The following is a 21,201-nucleotide window of genomic DNA, read 5'->3' as shown; positions in this document are numbered from 1 at the left end:
GCGAAACATTTCCTATCCTCCCCCCCACCCCCCCCCTCCACCGGAGGGCTGGAACCGGGAGCTGAAGCCACCTTTCTCCCGCAGCGTGGGGGCTCGGCACACAACTGTGGGAAGCTGAAGGTGGGCCACGTCATCTTGGAGGTGAACGGCACGGGGCTGCAGGGCAAAGAGCATCGGGAAGCCGCCCGCATCATCGCTGAAGCCTTTAAGCTGAAGGAGAAGGACTACATCGATTTTTTGGTCACAGAGTTCAACGTCGCCCTCTAGGGAACCTCAAACCGGGGCGCGGAGGGTTGGCGGCGGGGGGGGGGGAAGGGGAGGGTCGGGGAATGGGGGGGGAGGTGTTTGAAGGACGCGGCTTGGGATGGAGTAGAGGGGGAAGCGCCCAAACCGGGGTTGAAAAAGCAGCATCCCACCACCACACCACCCCCCATCCCCATCCCCCCCCCCCCGCTCAGAGCCCGCACGCGCAGACACCCCTCCCCCAGCTTGTACCCCAAAACGTCCCTTTGCCCGCTAGGTCGGGCAGGCTGAGAATGGGTAGAAATCGGTGCACGTCCCTTAAAACCAAACAAAGGATAAAACAATAATCACCATCTTTGCCCTCTCTCGGGGGATGGGGGGGGGGGGACCCTGCCCTGGGGGGGGACCGCCCCTGCGCCCCTGGGAGCGAGGCAAAGGAGGACAGCAGAGGTCAGGCTGTCGCCGCTGCCGCTGGAGTGCCACACGCAAAGCAAAGCTGGAGCCGTGGGCTCAGGCTGGAGGGGCTTTTAGTTATGGTTTCGGGGTGGCACCATGCCACGGGGAGAGGATGCAGAGAGAGCAACCGGAGGCCTTGTACATTGCTGGCAACGTCGTGTTTATAAATTACAGAGCTTGTGCTTTTCATTGCTTTTCTGGGTGGTTTTTTTCCAATAAATCTTATCAGGGTAGGGGAAAAAATATATATATGAGTGGGGGAGGCGGGGATCTTGGGGAAGATGATTGTTTTGTCCCCATTCCTGTCCCCAGCCAGGGCCATCGGGCCGGGGATGGGAATGGGGATGACCAGAAGCAGGGGCAGCCCCTGACCTCCTCTGGCTGCGGCATGGGGAGCCCCCACGACATAAATTATGCTAATGAGCGCCCCTGATTGGTCGTCTGCCGAAGAAGGCGGAGTTCCTTCCCCCGAGCTCTCGTTTCTGATTGGCTGGGCCCTGGGAGTATGCTAATGAGGCCGCCGGCGGGCTGTGCTATTGTCCGGCGGGGCCGGGCCGGGAGGAGCCGGAGCTGGCGGCGGGGCCGGGGCCGGGGTTGCGATTGGGGCCGGGGCACGGAGCCGCCCAACGCCGGGTGATGAGGGGCCGGCCGGGCTCTGCCTGCAGGTGAGAAGCCGCGGGGCAGCTGTTGGAGGAGCGGGCAGGGACAGTGGCCCTTCTCCGGCGGTGCTGCCAGCGCCAGATGTGCCCCTCCGGGGTTGGAGCGGGGCGTGGGGCCCAGCGCGGGTGCTCGCTGTAAGCCGCGGGGGTGGGAAGGAGAGGGCCCCCGGGGGATGCGCAGCTGGCGCCCCACGGGGCTGGTTCCATCCTGGAGGCGGGTGTGGGGGGGCCGCATCCGGTACCTCCCCGGCTCTGGCGGGGCTGGCTCGCAGCTGGGATCCGGTTGTGATCCTTGGGTGGGAGTCGTGTCGTGGAGGAGATGCGCCGTGCGGGATGTGGGACTCGTCGCTGCGCCGCTTGTCACCCACCCGTGTGCTGCCCCACGCCACCCGCTGCCCTTTCGCATCACCCCGCGCCATCCCACGTTATCCTGCATCAAAGCCAAAGCCTTGGCGGCCCCGGGGAAACTTGCCGTAACTTTCCTTACTCCGCTGCTTCCTCCCCGCCCAGGGCCGAATCCTCCTCCCGGCTCTGCGCGGCAGGGTTTCGGGAGGGTTTCATCAGGCTGGCGTGGCCCGAGGGCGGCTGGCAGCCAAGCCCGGAGGCTGCGGGACGCGAGGCCGTGCGGCTGCCTGCCGCTCCTCCGAGGGAAGCTGCGGGGGCTGCCTGCCGCTCCAGTTCCTTGTTTCGTTTCAAGGGCAGCTGAAGTCAGTCCATGGGTGCCCTGGGTGCCTCCCCGCCCATGCGGGGATGTTTTGAGGACTCCCTGGAGACCTGGAGCAGGCTGTTCGCCCGAGCGCAGCCTGTTGCTGGTTAGCCCCACCGCACGCTGCTAGAGGCTGGCTGCCCTCCCGTGTCCCCCCGCCGCCTCCTCCTGCCCTGCGCTAATAAGGGATCTCTGTGCCCCCGGCTCTGTCGCGGCGGTGGCAGCTCTCTCCAGACGGGGATTAAGGCTGCTGCCCTTCACTGGCTGCCCTGTCTCGCCCCACCTCCCACTGGGACGCTGAGGTTCAGCCCGGGGGGGCAGCCCTGCCGTTTTCCAGAGCAGACCCTGGAGACAAGGCTGTCCCCAGGCAAAACAGGACCCTGCGTGGGGCTGATGTGCCGGGGGGGAGGTAGGAACCTGGCCGTGGGAGCAGCTCCTTGTCCCACCACAGGGCTTGTCTTAGGTGCAAGTGATGGAGAGATGTCGTTTCCTCAGGGCTTTGGCACTTCTCCATGGGAATATGAGGAAGCCCGGGGGGAGTATTTCACTATCTGAGGGAGGGGACCTGCAGGAAGGCTGGGGAGGGACTGTTTAGGAGGGCTTGGGATGATAGGAGGAGGGGCAATGGTTTGAAACTGGAGCAGGACAGATTTAGGTTGGACTTTAGGAGGAAGTTCTGCACAATGAGCATGGTGAAACACTGAAACACGTTGCCCAGGGAAGTGGTTGAGGCCCTGTGGCAGCCTGAGATGTCCTTTCTGACTGCAGGGGGGGTTGGACAGGATGACTTTTGGGGGTCCCTACCAAGCCAATGCAATCTGTGAACCTGATACAGGGAGAGGAACTTGGTGGGGACATGGCCCACATGGAACTTGGGGGGGGACAACACAAGGGCTTTGGAGAGATGATGTAGGAGCAGGACAAGGAGGGTTTGCCAGGCTCTTCCTCACTGTGATGGTTTCTCCCATGCTTTGCAAACCAAGCAAGCAGCATTTCTGCTCCTCTGCCCTCTTTCACGTTCGTAGAGCAAGACTCTGAGCTTAAAAAGGGAAAACTTTATGAACCAGGAATTCCTCCCTCCTGGAGTGCAGAAGCCCCTTGCCAAGTTTCAGCCCCAGGCTGCTGCTCTGGCCTCCTTCAAACCACCACCACCACCACCACCCCCCTCTCTCCAAAACAAAAGAGATGGCAACGTGCTGCTCCTGCTCAGACAAAAACAGCTGAGCTGGGAAGTGGAAGGGGACACGGCTAACCCTTCCCTGCAAGGGCACCAGGACCAAGCATCATCCTTTCTTTGCTTTTTAACCTCTCTTTTTAAGCAGGAAAGAGGTCTGGGGGTGGGTTTCATGGTTTAGGAGAAGAAAATCACCACCCCCTTTGATCAAGAAGGGAGTTCAAGCTCCTCCTGCCTCCCAGACAGGCACGAATGTGCCTGTCTGGGAGGCAGGAGGAGCTTGAACTCCCTTCCCCGGGGGATTAGAGCCTCCCCAATCCTCCTCCTCTGCCCAAGGCTTGACAAGACAGTGAAGGCAGAGTGACAGCAGCCTTGTCCCCTCCTCTCCATGTCACCAAGCAAGCCCTGGGGCTGGGGCTGTGGTGTCTTCCTCTGCTGTCACCACCAATAAACCCAGGAGCAGCGATGGGGACACTGCGCTGCTTCGTGGTGGGCTTGGGGTGTGCTGCTTGTTCTGCATCACACATGCAGTGAGTTGGGGTGGCCTCAGCTTTGCCAGCTCCATCTCTCTGTCCTGCTGGGCTTTGCAGGAGAGGGGCAGGCTCAGCGTGGTGGAAGGGGAAGCTGCCTGCAGGTGGATTGGAGATTAGGAGGTGAGGGCAGGGATGGGCAGAGAGGACTCCTCCTGCCTGCTGGCCAGGCAAGAGACCTGGCAGAACTCACATCCACCTCTGAGGGAGAAATCTGAGGGTTGGAAGGGACCTTTGGAGATCAGCCAGTCCAACCCCTCCCCCTCTGCTGAAGCAGGGCACCCCCAGCAGCTTGCACAGGAGCACAACGGCCAGCTGGGGTTGGAATCTCTCCACAGAAGGAGACTCCACAACCTCTCTGGGCAGCCTGCTCCAGGCCTCCAGCAGCCTCACACCAAACAACTTTCTCCTCCCCTTCAGATGGAGCCTCCTGGGTTCCAGTTTGTGCCCCTTGCCCCTTGTCCTGCCACTGGGAGGTGTCTGGCCCCAGCTTCTCACCCCCTACCCTTTAGCTCTTGCTGAGCATTGCTCAGCTCCCCTCTGGGGCTGCTCTTCTCCAGGCTCCACAGCCCCAGGGCTCTCAGCTTTTCCCCTCCCTGAGATGCTCCCACAGCACCTTCACAGCCCTCACTACAAAGTCAGGACGGCCCTGGCTGAGTGTGAAAGGGCAGGAGGGAGGCTGAGGCTCTCAGGCAGAGAGCCCAGGGGTGCAAGACATTTTCTAGCTGAGGTTTTGAAACTTCTTTGTAGCTCTGTCTCTGGTCCCCCTGGTGCAAAGCCCCAGCTTTGCTGAGGGCTATCTGTCTATATTTATAGACACAGACACACTTGGCTTTGTTTCCATCTGCTTTGTGGCTCCCCAGTACGTGGCCACATCGTTCCCCAGGCTGTTCTGTGCTACCATGGCAGCCAGCAGCTCACTTCAAGGGGGGGAAAAAACAACAAACAACCCACAGATTTTTCTCTCTTACCACCAGGACCACTGGCAGAGAGACTGTCTGGGGAAAGCCATAACTGAGGCTGGCTTTGCCAGCAGATCCTCAGGCTGGGGCTGCTGTAGCTGGGGGGATGGTGAGAGACACTGCTCAGAACTGGGGTGATGGCTGTGGGGTAGGGAAGAGTCTGCCAAAACCACATAGGAAACATTTTAACCTCCTTCACCCCGAGACAGCAGGACCCACAGGCTCCTTTCACCCACCACACACCTGCTGGGACCCCCCTCCCCTGCCCAGGGATGATGTTTGGGGCTCCCCAGCTCTGGGGGCTGCTGCAGGGTTTGAGGTGGGTTGAGGGCACATTCATAGTGTCATAGAATCAGTCAGGGTTGGAAGGGACCACAAGGATCAGCCAGTTCCAACCCCCCTGCCATGGGCAGGGACACCCCACACTAGATCAGCCTGGCCAGAGCCTCAGCCAGCCTGGGCTTAAACACCTCCAGGGCCTCAACCACCTCCCTGGACAACCCATTCCAGGGCTTCACCACTCTCATGGGGAAGAACTTCCTCCTCACCTCCAGCCTGAATCTCCCCACCTCCATCATGTGCTGCTTCTCCAGGCCAGGATGTGAGGAAGGTCTCAGGGCTGGAAACATCCTACTTTGAGAGGGCCTAAAGCCAAAATTGCTCTTCAGCTGTGCTGAGCTCCCACAGATCCTGAAGCATCCCATGGGAAGCCCTCTCCTCCTTGCTGGCAGCACCCTGGAGGCAGGAGAAGCTGTGGAGCATCTCCAGGGGCAGAAAGTGAAGTTGCCCAATCAGTGTATGGCCAAAAAACCTCCTGCAGACCCCCCAGGAGGTTTGTGAGGCCCTAAGAGGTGCTTTGGAAAGCCCCAAGGACAGAATCACAGAATCAAGAAGGTTGGAAAAGACCTCAGAGATCATCGAGTCCAGCCTAGCACCCAGCACCTCCTGAGAACTAAACCATGGCTCCAAGTGCCACCTCTGCTACCCTCTGGGGGGAAAGAGGCAACACAAAAGCTGGTCCCAGTGGTGTAAATGAGAACTCCAGAAGAGGACCTGCTTGGAGAAGGTCCTTTCCTGGGAGTGAGGCAGTGGTTTCACAGGGACATGCTGGGTCAGCAGCCCATGGAATCAAGCAGGTTGGAAAAGACCTCAGAGATCATCAAGTCCAACCTACCACCCAACACCTCATGACTACTAAGCCATGGCTCCAAGTGCCACATCCAATCCCCTCCTAAACACCTCCAGGGATGGGGACTCCACCACCATCCTGGGCAGCACATTCCAATGGCCAGTCTCTCTTGATGGGAAGAACTTTCTCCCCACCTCCAGCCTAAACCTCCCCTGGCACAGCTTGAGACTGTGTCCTCTTGTTCTGGTGCTGCTTGCCTGGGAGAAAAGACCAACCCCCACCTGGCTACAACCTCCCTTCAGGGAGTTATAGAGAGCAATAAGCTCTCCCCTGAGCCTCCTCTTAGAATCATAGAATCAATTAGGTTGGAGGAGACCTCAAAGATCACCAAGTCCAACCTGGCACCCAACACCTCATGACTACTAAACCATGGCTCCAAGTGCCACATCCAATCCCCTCCTGAACACCTCCAGGGATGGGGACTCCACCACCTCCCTGGGCAGCACATCCCAATGGTGAACAATTCTCTCTGAAGAACTTTCTCATCACCTCCAGCCTAGACTTCCCCTGGCACAGCTTGAGACTGTGTCCTCTTGTTCTGGTACTGATTGCCTGGGGGAAGAGAACTGGCTATAACCTCCCTTCAGGTAGTTGTAGAGAGCAATAAGCTCTCCCCTGAGCCTCCTCTTCCCCAGGTTAAGCAACCCCAGCTCCCTCAGCCTCTCCTTGTATGCAGCCAGGGCTGGGATCACCCTGCTGCCAGTGCAAGGACAGTGCCTGAGGACCTTGGTGCTGGGTGCCACTAGAAGACAACCCCCAAACCCTCTCTCAGGGCAGGATTTAAACTCTGCAGATCTGAGGCTGTGGGGTGGGTTGGAGGAGCTCCCTGGAGCATGCAGCAGTAGCATCACCACCCCTGAGCCAGCAGCACCTCCCCCAAACCACCCCAAAATCCCCCTGGCTGAGCGCAGCCACCCCAGGGACCATGCCAGGGTCTCATTAGCAGCTGGGAGCTTGCTCAGCTTCCCTGCTCGTGCCACTAATTGCACACTAACGAGCTGTCTTAATTAACTGCCTGCAAACAGCACCAGGGCAGCAGGCTGCCTGATGGTGACTGCAGCATTCCCAGGGCCAGGGGGAGCACCTCGGGCCGGTGAGCCTCTCCTTGGAGAAGTCTGCCTGGCTGAACTTTGGGGTCATTTGGGTGAATCTGGGGGGTGGTAGGGATTAAAAAACACCCAATCAAGGTTTTGATGAAAGGGCCTCCTGGCCAGGCAAGGCCTGATGGGGTTAAAACATTTGTGGTCACCTAGGAACTGGCAGGAACCACCCAAGCTGTGGTTTCCTACTTCTGCAAAAGCCCTCAGAGAGGCACAGGAAAGTTTTGGGGTTGCTCAGAGAGGTGCTGCTTTGGGGGCCCTCGGGGGGGGGGGGTGTCACAGTGATGGGGATGTCCCAGGGGTGCTGCTGCTGTGGGGTGAGTGTGCCCTGGCCGAAGCTGCTTGCTCTGGGGTTGAGTTGGGGTTGCCGTGGGCTGGTTGCTGTGGATGGGTCCCAGCCAGCAGCCTCTGTGGGCAGCTGCCACCTGCAGCCCCTGGCGGCCTGCCCTGGGCTGTGGAGGGCTCAGGCAGGGCTGAGGAGGCCTTGCTGGGAAAGCCCCAGGGCCGTTCTTGCTTCCTGCCCCACGGCTGGGGTTTTGGCATCCGGTGTCTCTGGGGCTGCAGCGCTGGGAGCCCCGGCACGCTGAGCAGTGGGGGGAGGGCCAGCTCCTGCTTTGGGGTCATTGTGGGAGTGAGATTTTCGGGATCCCTTTCCCAGAGGGGCCTGGGGATGCTTCTGCCTCCCCACCCCAGCACTGTCCTGTGCCCTGGTGGCACCACTAAGGGTCCCCAGGCTGTGGCTGCCTGGTTGGGGTGACATCAAGAGGGTGCCAGCATGGGCTGAGTGTCGCCCAGTGCCCTCCCTGGGTGGGGAAAAAGCCTTTTGGAGTGGCCCTGGGGGGCTTCTCTTGTCCCCAGGGTCTGGGGGCGTCCCTGGCAGTTGGAGGAGGGGATGCCTCGAGCAGAGCCCACTGAGCATCCCCCCCTCTCGCTCGGCCCCCGCCAGGACGCGGCGATGCTGTGACCTACATTCGTGGCAAGGAGGTCCCCAGCCTGCCACAGCCCCCGGCGCCGGGCCATGAAGCGGCACAAGTGACAGGGACAGAGTGCCCGCGGGCATGGCCAGCCCGGCACCATGGCTGCGCTGGACACAAACACAGCTGAGGCGCGGCGGGGCAGAGCAGGAGGAGGAGGAGGAGGAGGAAGACGACGACTTTGAAAGGCGAATGGACGAAGATGGGGTGATTGGCTTGGGGGAGGATGCCGGGAGCCCCCCGTCGGGTGAGTCGTGTCTTCTCTGAAGCCCAGAGACCCTGATGAGGGGCTCTGAGGGGCCGGGGGGCACCGGCTGGCTGGTGGCACCCCTGGGCGCTGGTGTTTTGCAGGCGACAGCGAGGGCCTGGCGGTAGGGTCCCCGGCGGAGGAGGGTCGCTGGCACCCGCGGCGGGACCTGGTGGAGGAGGAGCGAGACAGTTCGCGGGGGGATGAGGGGCTCTGGGGGGCAGAGAGCGATGGGGAGCCCTACCCGGAGCTCTCCTACGAGGGCCAGTGGGGCTCGGGGTCCAGCGGCAGCCCCGAGGCGCTGCGGCGTGGCCGGGCTCTGTGCCAGCCCCGCGCCGGCAGCACCGACGGCGCCGACACCTCAGGGCTGTCGGACACCAGCCCTGGCCCCTCCACCCCGTCCCGCCGCCACCGGGGCTGGGGCACGGCTGGAGATGCCAGCGGGGGACACGGCCCGGGCTGGACCCCGAGCCGGAGCCTCCTGCTGCCCCTCTCCACCGCTGCCCCCCATGATACCACCGGCATCGAGCCCAGCCCCAAGCCAGCTGGGACGGATCTGCCAGCCCCTGGCACCTCCACCTTGGCACCCACCGGGGAGCCCTGGAGCGGTGGGACCCCCCCTGCACCCCGGCTACGTGACCGGTCCCGGGTGCCCAGGAAAACAACCCCCACGGCGCTGCCCTCCAAACCCGCCCGACCCTTGCGGTCCCTGAGCCCCCGGCGACGAGACACGGGCGGCCGAGGGGCGAGAGAGAGTGGCACGGCCGAGAGCACCCAGTACGGCCGCGGGAGGCTCAACCACCCCCTGCCCGACCTCTCCAAGGTGGAGGCCCGGGTGAAGTTCGACCAGAGCTACCGGCCCCCGCGGGGCCGCGTCCTGCCCGCCCGCCCCCGGGCCCCGGGCGGCCCCGTCGGCTTCAAGTCCCCGGCCGAGATCGTCCGGGAGGTGCTGCTGAGCAGCGGGGAGGGAGCCCCTCCGCAGCCCCCCGCCAGCCCCGGCGTGCCGCTGGAGCTCAGGTCCCCCAGGCGAGCCACGGCGCTGGTGCAGCAGCTCCAGGTACCGCCCTGCTCCGCCCGTCCAGCCGGGGGCGCCTCCCTGGGAGCGGCTGCGGGGAGGGGGCACCGGGGGGTGCAGGTGGAATGGAGGTGTCGCCAGCCCTGTCAGCCGGCCCTGTGTCACCCGTGGGAGGCGGTTTGGTGCTGGTCACCCCTTCCTGGTGCTGCATGGGGGCTGGTGAGGAGGGAAGGACACGGCAGGGATGCTCATTTCCACCCCCAGGATGGTTGTACAACACACCTCCCCCTCCCGGTCTCCCCCCCATCCCCCCCGATGCTCATCACCCCCAGGATGCTTGTCCCTTGGGATGCCCTCCTGTCCTCTGGGGGCTGAGGGTGACTGTCCCCCATGCAGAGACCCGTGAGCCACATCTGCACCAGCTGTGCTGGGTGCTCTGGGGGGTGGCTTTCTGCAACCCAGGGTGTGCTCCCTGTGCCATGAGAGGGACCCTCCCCCCCCCGCCCTCCCTTTGCTGGGGGCTGTCACCCACTACACGTCCCCCCCCCGCAGGATGACTACCACAAGCTGCTGACCAAGTACGCCGAGGCCGAGAACACCATCGACCAGCTGCGCCTGGGGGCCAGGGTGGGTGGCTGCAGGGGGCAGCTGGGGAGCTCCCTGCTCTGCTTCCCCCTCCCCACGGTTCTCTGGGGTGTCTTCCTCCCCTGGCTCCCCCTGCCCTTCCTCCTGGGGAGCTGTGGTTGAGCAAGCCCAGCTCAGGGAGGGGGTTGTGGCCATAGAGCCCACCTGGGGCCTCTGGGTCCCCCCCAACCTGAAGGCCTCCCCTCTGTGCCAGGCTGAGCTGGAACAGCCCCAGAATGGCAGAGGTGGCTGCAGGGCACGTCCCTGAAATGGCAGGGTGGAAGCCTGGCCCCGTGTCAGCCTCCTGCACAGCTCCACTGCACCTGCAGGGAAACTGAGGCAGGGCTGCTGGCTGGCTGTGCCACCCTGCCCAGGCTCTGCCCCCCCCCCCCCGCCCAGGCTCTGCCCTCACCTCCACCCACCCTGCCCAGGCTCTGACCCCACCTTCATCCACCCTGCCCAGGCTCTGCCCTCACCTCCACCCACCCTGCCCAGGCTCTGCCCCCACTTCACACTCCCCACCCTCTCCCCCACCCCCTGGCCTGCAGTCCCTGTAGGGGTGGGGGCTTCAGGCTGCCCCAGGTGCATGGCTGGGTGGGCAGTGCCAGGACTGGAGTGCAGGGTGGGTGTCTCAATCCCCTCTCCCTGCCCCCAGGTGAGTCTCTATGCTGACCCACCGCAGCCCAGCCGCAGTCTGGCCATGGGCACCATGGGCACAGGCTGCCAGGTGCTGGCCCTCAGCATCCCACAGGCCAGGACAGCAGCTTTCAGCATGGCCACAGCCTCACCAAGTGGAGGTGTGTTGAACCCTGTTACCCTTCTGGCTCATCTCCTGCTCTGTTTTGGGGGGGATGTTCAGCTAGGACCATGGTGGGGACAATGCTCTGGGTGCTCCCAGCATCACCTTCTCCCTGTGCTCTGGGCTCCTCAGTTCAGAGAGGCAGGGAGCTACTGGAGAGAGTCCAGTGGAGGATACAAAGCTGCTGAGGGCCCTGGAGCACCTCTGTGAAGAGGAAAGGCTGAGAGCCCTGGAGCTGTTGAGCCTGGAGAGGAGCAGCCCCAGAGGGGAGCTGAGCAATGCTCAGCATGAGGAGGGCAAGAGGCTGGGGCTAGACTCTTCAGTGCCCAGTGATAGGACAAGGAGCAATGAGCACAAAGTGGAACCCAGAAGAAGGAGGAAATTCTTTGGTGTGAGGGTGCTGGAGCCCTGGAGAGAGCCCAGAGAGTCATCTCTAGAGTGATTCCAACCCCCCCTGGCCATTGTGCTGCTGGGCAAGCTGCTGTGGGTGTCCTGCTTCAGCAGGGGGCTTGGACTGGGTGATCCCTGGAGGTCCCTTCCAGCCCTCACCATGCTGGGGTTCTGTGGGGGTTTGCAGCTCCAGCCCTGGGACCAGCAGACCAGAGGAGATCATCTCAACCTCCTTCCCCACCTGCAGCCGGTGGGTGCTGCCCTGCCTGCCCGGGGCCCTGCTGCTGCTCGGGGCCCCAGCTGACTCGGACCCTGGCGGGACAGACCCAGAAGCTGCAGGCACAGGCAAGCCCCAGGTGGGGGGGGACATGTGGTGGGAGGCTGTGGTAGGGGGCTCCAGCAGAGCCAGGCTCAGCCCCTCCTCTCCCAGGTGGAATCCTTCGAAGGCTGGATCCGGGGGGGAAGCCCCGCGCCCCGGGAGCAGCTCCAGGTATGTCAGCCCCATCCCTGCACCCAGCCCTGGGGTGAAGAGGGGCCGGGTGGGTGGTGGGGACATGGCCACGGTTGTGCTGCAGAGGCTGAGGAAGCTGAAGGCTGTGCAGGATGCTCTGGAGCAGGCGTACCTGGGGGCCCGGCAGCAGCACCCCGACGCCTCGGGGGGCTTTGATCCTGACCGGTGAGTGCCTGACCCCCACCCTGCACAGAGCCCCAGCCCCTGCTGGGGACTGCCCCCCGTGCTGCAGGGCTTGGGCTCTCCCTGACACTGCTGGTCCCTGTCTTGCAGCTCACTGGAAGGGGACATTTTCCACCTGGGGCTGTGCCTGGAGGAGCTCAAGGAGCGGCTGGAGCCTGGGGCCAGGCGGCAGCTCCCCCCTCAACACCCACCCCAGGCCCACTCCCCTCCAGCCCATTCCCCATCACCTACCCCCAGCTCCCTGCACCCCGAGGTGAGCAGGGCTGGGCTGGAGGGGGGCTAGGGATGAGAAAGTGCTGGGGTGGCGGTCATGAATCTCTGACCCCCTTTTGCTGTGCCCTGCAGAGCCCCACGCAGACAGAAGGTCCCCAGAGGGCAGTGGGGGACAGTGAGGCTGTGACTGAGTGGCTGCCCAGGCCCCTCTGGAACAAGCAGCAGCATGTGGAGGAGGATTTCGGTGACCTGCTGCAGCAGTGAGTGCTCTCCAAGAGGGCAGGGGGGGATGCAGGCAGGGAGTGGCTCCCCAAACCTGCCAGCATCTGCCTGTGCATGCCCCCAGGTACAAGCACCTCAAGTCCCTGCCGGAGTCACTGAGCCTGGAGCAGCTGAGCCTGACAGCAAGCGGGTCCCAGGAGGAGGTGGATGGGCCTGCAGCAGGGGATGGTGGCCCCAGCACAGTCCCCAGGAGGACATGGTCACTGGAGGAAGTGCCTGACCTTGAGACCTCCCCACTGTAAGTGCTGTGGGGGGACAGGTCCCTCAGGCAGGGCGAGAGAGAGGTCTTAGGTCAGGTCTCTCACTGGCACTGAGGGGCTGCAGTCTGTAGCCTCCCTGGGCGAGCTGGCAGCGCCAGGGCCTGTGCCCACCCTTGGGGCTGCTCTGCCCCATTGCTCATGCTCTGTGCTCTCCCTGCAGGCACCCCCCAGAGAGGAGAGCTGTGCTGCTGCCCCCCAGGACGACCCCATGGCCAGGGAGGACACAGGGCCACCTGTCCACCGCCACCACTGAGGAGCCACCAGCCACAGCCAAGCCTCCCCTGGGGGTCCCCAACCCACCGCAGGCCCCCGTGTCCCACGGCAGCAGTGGGGTGGGCAGCGCTGCCACCCAGCACTGCTCCCGCAAGGTGAGTCCCCTGGGACCACAGGATCCCGTCTGCCAGCACCCCCAGACTCTGCTGGGGGCCCTGGGGGTGCTCAGCACCAATGCTGCTCTCCCTGCTGCGCCCACAGGAGCAGCGCATCGTGTCCCCGGAGACGGACAGCGGCTTTGTGGGCTCGGAGGCCAGCAGGGTGTCCCCCCCCATGCACACCCCTGAGCACCAGCCCCCAGGCTCCAGGTATGGCTCAGGGCCCTCACTTAAGGTTGGGGGTTTGGGTCCATCAGCTGTTGGCTCTCTCTGGGGGGATTTGGGGCACCAAAGGAGAGCAGGGATGGAGGGAAAAGAGGAGGCTCAGGGGAGACCTTCTTGCTCTCTACAGCTGCCTGAAGGGAGGCTGTAGCCAGGTGGGGGTTGGTCTCTTCTCCCAGGCAAGCAGCACCAGAACAAGAGGATACAGTCTCAAGCTGTGCCAGGGGAGGTTTAGGGTTGATCTTAGAACAAGTTCTTCACAGAGAGATTTGCCATTGGAATGTGCTGCCCAGGGAGGTGGTGGGTTCAACATCCAGAGAAGGGCCACGAGGATGAGCAGAGGGCTGGAGCTGCTCTGCTGTGAGGACAGACAGAGAGTTGGGGTTGTGCAGTCTGGAGAAGAGAAGGCTCTGAGGAGACCTAATTGTGGCCTTCCAGGATCTGAAGGGGGCTACAGGAAAGCTGGGGAGGGACTTTTGAGGGTGTCAGGGAGTGATAGGACTGGGGGGGATGGAGCAAAACTAGAAATGGGTAGATTGAGATTGGATGTGAGGAAGAAGTTGTTCCCCATGAGGGTGGTGAGAGCCCGGCACAGGTTGCCCAGGGAGGTGGTGGAAGCTTCATCCCTGGAGGTGTTTGCAGCCAGGCTGGAGGTGGCTGTGAGCAACCTGCTGCAGTGTGAGGTGTCCCTGGCCATGGCAGGGGGGTTGGAGCTGGCCAAGCCTTGAGGTCCCTTCCAACCCTGACAGTTCTATGATTCTATGATGTCCCTGGAGGTGTTTAAGAGCCTGGCTGAGGCACCTGGTGCCATGGCCTGGCTGATCAGATAGGGCTGGGTGATCAGTTGGCCTTGATGATCTTGGAGGTCTCTTCCAACCTGTTTGGTTCTGTGATCTGTGGAGAGGTGATGAGGACATGGGGAGCAGGGAGGAGGTGCTGGGGTGGGGGGTTGGAGATGTGCAGGGTGAGCCCTGACCAGGGCACAAACTGTGGGGGCTGCCACTTGATCTGTGCCATCCCCAGGCCCCCTGGCTCGCTGGGACCCTCCATCCCCATCCCTGCGACCCTCCGTCCTCGTCGGAAGAGGGAGGTGGCCTCGCGTCCCTCTGAGACACCGCCGGCAGGCAGCTACCCCACGGGCGGCCAGGGCAGCCCAGGGGGTGCCCACCTGCCCCCCAGCACCCCCTGGCAGAGCAGCTCCCCCCACCGCTGGGCTGAGAGCGCCGGCAGCGAGGTGGGAGCCGGCGGTGACAGCAGTGAGTAGTCAGCCAGTCCTGGAGGGACATGTCCCCAAGGAGGGGCCTCTGGGAGGCACCCTGGCACTGCAGGTGGCTCTCACCCCTCCCCGGGGTGCTGGCGTTGAGCTGCCTCCCACCTCCTGGCTCTGCTATCCCAGGTCTCTCCTGGGGGGGGGAGGGACCTCAGCTCACTGTGCTTCCCCTCCACTCCTCCCCAGCTCACACGGACTCGGAGGCAGAAGGCAGGAGCTGCACCAGCGACCACCCCCCCACCATGGCCAGGGGCCCAGCCAGCCCCCCAGCATCCCCCAGGACACCATCCCCCAGGACACCATCCCCCAGATCACCATCCCCCAGAACACCATCCCCCAGATCACCATCCCCGAGATCACCATCGCCCTCCCCTCTGGCCCCTGGCCCCCCCATGCCTGAGGCGTCTCGCTGTGACCTGCTGCGCTCCCGTCTGCAGCGCGAGTGAGTGGCTCTGGGCTCAGCTCCTGGGTGACACAGGGACACCCCCCCCCAAGCAAAGTCCCCAAGGGCACCAAGATCTGCCTCTGGGGCAGCAGCAGGTTTTCCCCTCTTGGAGAGCCAGGGCCCAGCTGGGGCTGAGTCCTGCAAACTCATGACACAGGTGGGACTGGAAGCCAGCGCCGGCAAGCCCCAGGCTTGGGTTTGGGAAGCACCACAGCGTGGTGCTGGTGGGCACGGGGACTTCCCCCACCACGGGGCACCCAGCAGCAGCCAGCAGGGGTGGGAGCTGAGCTGTGCTGGCTGCAGGTGTCCCTCACTGTGCCACCCGTCCCCTGGCAGCCAGGCCATCCGGGCACTGCGGGACGAGGTGTGGCGGCTGCAGCGGAGGCTGGAGGAGAGCCTGCGACCCTCCCACGGCCATCCCCGGGGCAAAGCCACCACCCTGCCTGCCACCCTGCCCAGGAGGCAGCCAAGGGACAACGGGCCAGCCTCCCCCAAGGACACCACGCCCTCGGGGTAGGTGGCTGGAGGGACCTGGGAAGGGGAAGGTGGCAGCACCCCTCTGTGCTCGGGGTCAGCACGGGGGGACAGCCCCAGGCCATCCGGGGTGGTGGGGCAGGAGGATGTCTGGGGAGACACCGAGGGGTCTGGGTGGTGACAGTGGTTCTGAGTGGCGACAGGGGCTCTCTCTCCTCCACAGGGAGCCAAGCCCATTGGCACGGGGCAGGCTGGCCCCTGGGGTGGCACCCACGAGGAGGGGGCGGTCGGCATCAGTGCCCCGGGACAGGCCGGAGCTGGAGCTCAGTAAGTAGGACTCTGCTGGGGTGGGGACAGCAGGGACAGCAGGGACAGGCTGCTCCCTGCACGCCCTCTCCCCAGACACAGAGAGGTGCTGGGGGTGCTCTGGGACCACGCAGGTCCTGTTGGCCCCGTGGGACCCCCCAGCACTCAGCCCAGATCCTGCAGGTCCCTCCAGATCCCACCCTGCTTCCCTCTCCTCTGCCTCAACCTCCAAGCTGGATCCCTCCCCCGGGGGGCCCCGGGCCAGCCCCTCCCCGAGGAAGAGCCCTGGCAGCCCCTCGGGTGCGGTGACGTTTCTGGGGCAGTACACAGGTGGGTGCCAGGGGGCTGGTGCCAGGGGGCTGGTGCCAGGGGGTGGGTGCCAGGGGGCGGGTGCCAGGGGGCTGGTGCCAGGGGGCTGGTGCCAGGAGCTTGGGGGTGGCCATCCCCACGTTGGGGGCCCTGGTGACTCTGGGTTGTGGCAGGGACACGGTACCAGGCGGGGGTGCCACATGCCACCCCGGCACCCCGAGAAGAGCCAGGCCCCTCGGGATGCCCTCGGTGCCACAGGAGCCAGGGACCAGCAGGTGAGTGCCCCCAGGAGCAGCCCCCAGCCCCTGCTGCCCCTCCCTAACTCCTGCTAGTGAAGCTACTAATGGCTTTAACGCATTGACTCTGGCAGGTGATGCCAGGAGGCAGCCCCAGCACAGCACCCCAAGGAGGATGCACTGCCCCACCTGCCGGGCACCCATAGGTACCCCCAGGGCTGGCAGCAGGGACAGAGCCACACACGGTGGGTGACACAGATGGGCCATGCTTGGCACAGCTCATCCCTGGGGTGGGGGAACAGGGAACACCCCTCAGAGCCCTGGCACCCTGCCTGGGGACAGAAGTGGTGACCAGTGGTGCCACCACTCACTCCCCGTGGGCTCTGCTGCTTCCACCCAGCAGCGCCAGCCTGGTGTGGCACAGGGGTGCGGCTCACCCGGGGCTGCCACTTGCTGCATCTCCCTGGGGACACCTAAGGTCCACCTGGGGCCATCTAACCACCTTCCTCCCCACAGCAGATGCTGGCCCCAGTGGCAGGTCCTCCCCAGGCTGCCAGCCTGAGCCCCGGGCTGAGAAGCTGGAGCAGCCCAGCCTCTGGTACTTGGCAGCCAGCCCTGCTGCCACCGCTGCCGTTGGCTGCCTCGCGCCCGTGCCCCTCGTGCCTTACCTGCCCTCCCTGCTGTAAGGATGCTCCCTGGGCGGGGGGGGGTGGGGGTGGGAGGGGGTCACATCACCCAGGGGAGCAGGGTGAACCCAGGAGGGGCTGTGCCCATCCCAGAGAGCCCACAGAGCCCTGGCACCTGGGTGGCAGCTGGCTGGGAGCAGGGTCGCACAGGCCCCGGTTCCCTTTGGTCGGGGGGAGTCTGCAGAAGGGGCTGGGGGCTGGGGGTTGGAGATGGGGGAGAGGGGTGCAAAGCAAGGCAGCACGGGAGCAAAGCTGACCCTCTGTCCCCTTCTCCCCAGCTACTGCTCCCCAGCAGCACCTACCTCAGCCCCAGCCCTGGCCGGGGTCCCCCCGCACCGCGCCGCGGGGCACCGGCGGGCACAGCATCCACCCCGGCAGCACAGCGCTGCCCACCGGCCCTGCCTGAGCCTGCACCTGGAGGAGCTGGAGGATCTCAACTGCTCGCTGAGCCAGGCCGTGGAGGCTGCCCAGAGCATGAGGCTGACCACCAGCCGCATGAGCAGGCTGCTGGCCGGCGAGCTGGGCCGGCTGCGGGACCTGCGCGGCTCCTGCCTCTTCTGAGCGGCCCTCCGCACCTCCCGAGCCCTCCCTGCCCTTGCAACGGGCAGCAGAAGGAGGATGGAGCCCCTACAAGTGTCCCCACGCTGGGTACTCTCTGCCAGTCTGGGGGCACGGGGCTGGAGGCAGCTCCCCAGGGTCCTGCTCTGGCTCCCATCCCCATCTCTTGCCCAAGTCCTGCCTCACTCCTCTCTCTGTGCCTCCGCTTCCAGGGCCGCCCAAGCTGCAGGAGGGGGCAAGGTGTGGGTAGAGGTCTCCAAGACCTGCACCATCACACCCTGAGGTGCAAGCACAGCTCTGAGCACCATCCTCTGGGGCCAGTGAGGTGGCTCTGTGTCCCCTAGGGCAGCCACCACCCCAAGCTCAGCACTTCTAGGGCCTCTCTGACTTCCAAGGCCAGGCTGGGGCAACCTGCTCTAGTGGGAGGTGTCCCTGCCCATGGCAGGGGGGTTGGAGCTGGATGATCTTAAAGGTCCCTTTCAGCCCAAACCACTCTTGATTCTATGCTGCAACCCAGCTGAGCCCCCTGCTGGGCAGCTGCCATTACCTCTGTGCCTGCATGGGCTGAAACCCTTGTGACTCCTGATCCATCCAACCCCCTTCCCAACCCTTGGGCATCATCCTGGGGTGGGGAACTCAATGCCCGAGGTCCAGCCGTGTGCGACTCCTCCACCCTTTGTGCTGCCCTTGGGGTGGAGCCCAGTGTGTGTGTGTGTCACAGTATCACAAACTTAGGTTGGAAAGGACCTCGAGGATCATCGAGTCCAACCTATCACCACAGACCCCATGACTAGACCATGGCACCAAGTGCCACATCCAATCCCCTCTTGAACACCTCCAGGGATGGGGACTCCACCACCTCCCTGGGCAGCACATCCCAATGCTGAATGACTCGCTCGGTGAAGAACTTTCTCCTCACCTCGAGTCTAAACCTCCCCTGGCACAGCTTGAGACTGTGTCCTCTTGTTCTGGTGCTGCTTGCCTGGGAGAAGAGACCAGCCCCAACCTGGCTACAACCTCCCTGCAGGGAGTTGGAGAGAGCAAGAAGGTCTCCCCTGAGCCTCCTCTTCTCCAGGCTAAGCAACCCCAGCTCCCTCAGCCTCTCCTCACAGGGCTGTGCTCCAGACCCCTCCCCAGCTTTGTTGCCCTTCTCTGGACACCTTCCAGCAACTCAACCTCTTTCCTGACCTGAGGAGCCCAGAACTGGACACAGGACTCAAGGTGTGGCCTAAGCAGTGCTGAGCACAGGGCACAAGGACTTCCCTGCTCCTGCTGGCCACACTGTTCCTGATGCAGGCCAGGATGCCATTGGCCCTCTTGGCCACCTGGGCACACTGTGTGTTCCCTTTTTGTGGTTGGTTGTGGGTATTTGTGACCCAAAGGAGCCAGAGAGCAGCTGCAGCACCCCCCTGGGGCTGGCTGGGTGGCCATGCAGCCATCTGTAGGGCTGGATGGAGAGAGGGATGTGGATCCAGCTCTAGAGAGAGGTTCTGGAGCAGGTCCAGAGAAGGGCAACAACCCTGGTGGGAGGGTCTGGAGGACAGGGCTGGGGAGGAGCAGCTGAGGGAGCTGGGGGTGTTCAGCCTGGAGAAGAAGAGGCTGAGGGGAGGCCTCCTTGCTCTCCTGAAAGGAGGTTGGAGCCAGGTGGGGGTTGCTCTCTTCTCCCTTGTATCAGGTGATAGGATGAGAGGAAATGGCCTCAAAGCTGCAGCAGGGGAGGTTTAGGTTGGATCTTAGAAGAAACTCCTTCCCTAAAAAGGTTCTCAGAGACTGGCCCAGGCTGCCCAGGGCAGTGGTTGGATCCCCACCCCTGGAGGAGTTTCAGAGCCTCACAGATGTGGTGCTGAGGGTCCTGGCAGTGCTGGGTCAAAGGTTGGACTTGGTGATCCTAAAGATCTCTTCCAACCCAACCCATTCTGGGGTTTCTGTGCGCTGCTTCCCATTCCCAGCACAATCCTTAGGGCATCTCTGGGGTGGGGTTTGGGGTTTTTGGGGTCTGTGATGTCATCCAGACAGGAAAAAAAGCGATTTGGGCTTTTCCTTGGCACTCCCAGGGCTGGTGGAGGGAAAACTCCCCCCTGGGAGATGGAAGCAGGGGAAGGATCCATCCCTGAAGGGGGGTCTGCAGAGCCCCTGCACCTCCAGGCTGGGTGTGATGAGTCAATGCCTCTTTGTTACTGACATGGCTGTGGTGGGAGCAGGGAGCACAGCTCTGCCCCCCCCAGCCCCCAGCCCTGCAGGGGGGACCCTCAGCACCCACGTGGAGCCTGCCCTCTGTGTGCCCCCCAGGGTGGGTCCAGCCAAACCCCCTCCCTGGGCAGCTTGGCTGCAGTGCCCCAGCTGTGGTTTTGTGCAGGCCCTTCCTGAAGTGCCCCTCTCAGACTTATTTATTTGTGATGATGTTGTTGTTGTTGTACCAAGAGCCAGCATTGGGGGAGGGGGGAAGGAACCACTGACACCCCCAGCACATCTCTCAGGTCTCAAGCCTCCCAAAGCTGCTGAGCCTGGCTGCTGCACCCAGCCCAGGGCAGGGGGGGACAGTGAGGGGCTGGGAGTGGGGTGCCCCAATGCTGCCCTTTGGGGGGGGGTTGGGGATGTGGGGTGGGGTTTTAATGAGGACTTTTGTGTCTGTGTTTGTATCTCCTGATGTCTGTATCCCAGGTGAGCTGAGGGGCCAGGTCACAGCCATGCTGGAAGCTGTGACCCCAGCCCCAGCCTGGCTGGGGAGGATGCTGGGGGCCTGCAGCCATCTTTAACTATCCCAAAGGCAGTAGCCAGGAGCAGAGGGGAGGTCTGGGGTCTGGTTTTTGTAATGCCCAGCAGAGCCACTCAGTGGCATTTTGTACTGAGAGAATCAACTATTTTTGGATGAAATAAAAGCAGTTGTTTGGCTTCTGGGGTCTCCTGGGGAAGAGGGGCTGGGAAAGGGCCTGGGGACAAGGGGCAGCAGCAGCTGAGCACAAGGCAGAAGGGCAACAGCAGCCTGCCTTGGATCAGCACAAGTGTGGCCAGCAGGACCAGGGAAGTCATTGTGCCTCTGGAGTGGGCACTGGTGAGGCCACATCACATCTTGAGTGCTGGGATCAGTTCTGGGCCACTCACTCCAAGGACATTGAAGGCTGGAGCAGGGGCAGAGAAGGGCAACCAAGCTGGGGAAGGGTCTGGAGAACAGGGCTGGGGAGGGGGAGCTGGGGGTGTTCAGCCTGGAGAAAAGGAGGCTGAAGGAAGACCTCAGTGCTCTCTACAGCTCCCTGGAAGGAGGCTGGAGCCACCTGGGGGTTGGGTTCTTCCCAAGCAACAGGAAATGGCCTCAGGTCACAACAGGGGAGGGCTGGGTTGGACATGAGGAACAATTTCTACCCCAAAATGGGCTGTCAAGCCCTGGCACAGGCTGCCCAGGGTGGAGTCCCCACCCCTGGAGGGGTTTCAAAGCCCTGTAGATGCGATGCTGAGGGACATGGTTTGGTGCTTTCCCTTTCCCCCTCCCTCTCATTTCCCTCCCCTTTTCCTTTCCCTCTTTTCCCCTCTTTCCTTCTCCTTATCCCTTTCCCATTCCCTTTTTCCCTTCTGCTTCCATTTCTTTCCCTCTCCCTTCCCCCCTCTCCCTCTCCTCTCCCCCTTCCCCTCTCTCCCTCTCCTCTCCCCCTTCCCCTCCCCCTTTTCCCCTCTCCCTTTTCCCTTCTCCCTTTCCCCCCCTCCATTTCCCCCCCTTTCCTTTCACCCTCTCCCCCTCCTCCTCTTTCCTCCTCTCTCCCTTTCCCCTTCTTTCTCCTCCTCCTTTCCCCCCATTTCCCCCCCTTCCCCTTT

General features: G+C 63.3%; 2 protein-coding genes across 7 annotated transcripts in view; both read left to right on the top strand.

Moving 5' to 3' along the window:
• Positions 1-888, top strand: part of WHRN (whirlin) — a 77,085-nt gene extending 76,197 nt beyond the window's left edge. For all 5 annotated transcript variants that reach the window (XM_068168987.1, XM_068168986.1, XM_068168985.1 and 2 more), the window contains one exon: positions 85-888. In XM_068168987.1, coding sequence (XP_068025088.1) covers positions 85-267 — 183 coding nt within the window. In that variant the 3' untranslated portion in view covers positions 268-888. The remainder of the gene's footprint in view (positions 1-84) is intronic.
• Positions 889-1,274: 386 nt separating this feature from the next.
• Positions 1,275-20,285, top strand: AKNA (AT-hook transcription factor). Of its 2 annotated transcripts, none has more exons than XM_068168982.1 (22): positions 1,275-1,364; positions 7,966-8,240; positions 8,345-9,297; positions 9,808-9,882; positions 10,535-10,676; positions 11,256-11,413; positions 11,499-11,558; positions 11,644-11,744; positions 11,853-12,015; positions 12,108-12,235; positions 12,322-12,495; positions 12,678-12,885; positions 12,992-13,098; positions 14,134-14,366; positions 14,567-14,822; positions 15,162-15,338; positions 15,523-15,626; positions 15,789-15,935; positions 16,088-16,189; positions 16,285-16,395; positions 16,670-16,832; positions 17,115-20,285. In XM_068168982.1, the coding sequence occupies exons 2-22, from the start codon at positions 8,078-8,080 to the stop codon at positions 17,395-17,397; spliced, it is 4,008 nt and encodes a 1,335-aa protein (XP_068025083.1). In that variant the 5' UTR covers positions 1,275-1,364; positions 7,966-8,077; the 3' UTR covers positions 17,398-20,285. The 2 variants fall into 2 exon arrangements, with proteins under 2 accessions (XP_068025083.1, XP_068025082.1); XM_068168981.1 differs by having other exon boundaries at positions 16,667-16,832.
• The last annotated feature ends 916 nt before the right edge of the window (positions 20,286-21,201 follow it).

The sequence above is a fragment of the Melanerpes formicivorus genome, unplaced genomic scaffold (assembly GCF_026170545.1).
Source record: "Melanerpes formicivorus ecotype bairdi unplaced genomic scaffold, bMelFor1.0.p_v2 SCAF_162, whole genome shotgun sequence".
In the NCBI taxonomy this organism is placed as follows: domain Eukaryota; kingdom Metazoa; phylum Chordata; class Aves; order Piciformes; family Picidae; genus Melanerpes; species Melanerpes formicivorus.
Note: the sequence above shows the minus strand (reverse complement) of the source record. Positions and strands in the feature narration are given on the sequence as shown.

Excerpts from the sequence above, each read along its gene's own strand:
- AKNA (XM_068168981.1), top strand. The coding sequence starts at position 8,078 with ATGGCCAGCCCGGCACCATGGCTGCGCTGGACACAAACACAGCTGAGG. Across the intron at positions 9,883-10,534 it reads AGCTGCGCCTGGGGGCCAGG|GTGAGTCTCTATGCTGACCC; the intron begins GTGGGTGGCTGC and ends CCCTGCCCCCAG. Across the intron at positions 12,496-12,677 it reads GACCTTGAGACCTCCCCACT|GCACCCCCCAGAGAGGAGAG; the intron begins GTAAGTGCTGTG and ends CTCTCCCTGCAG.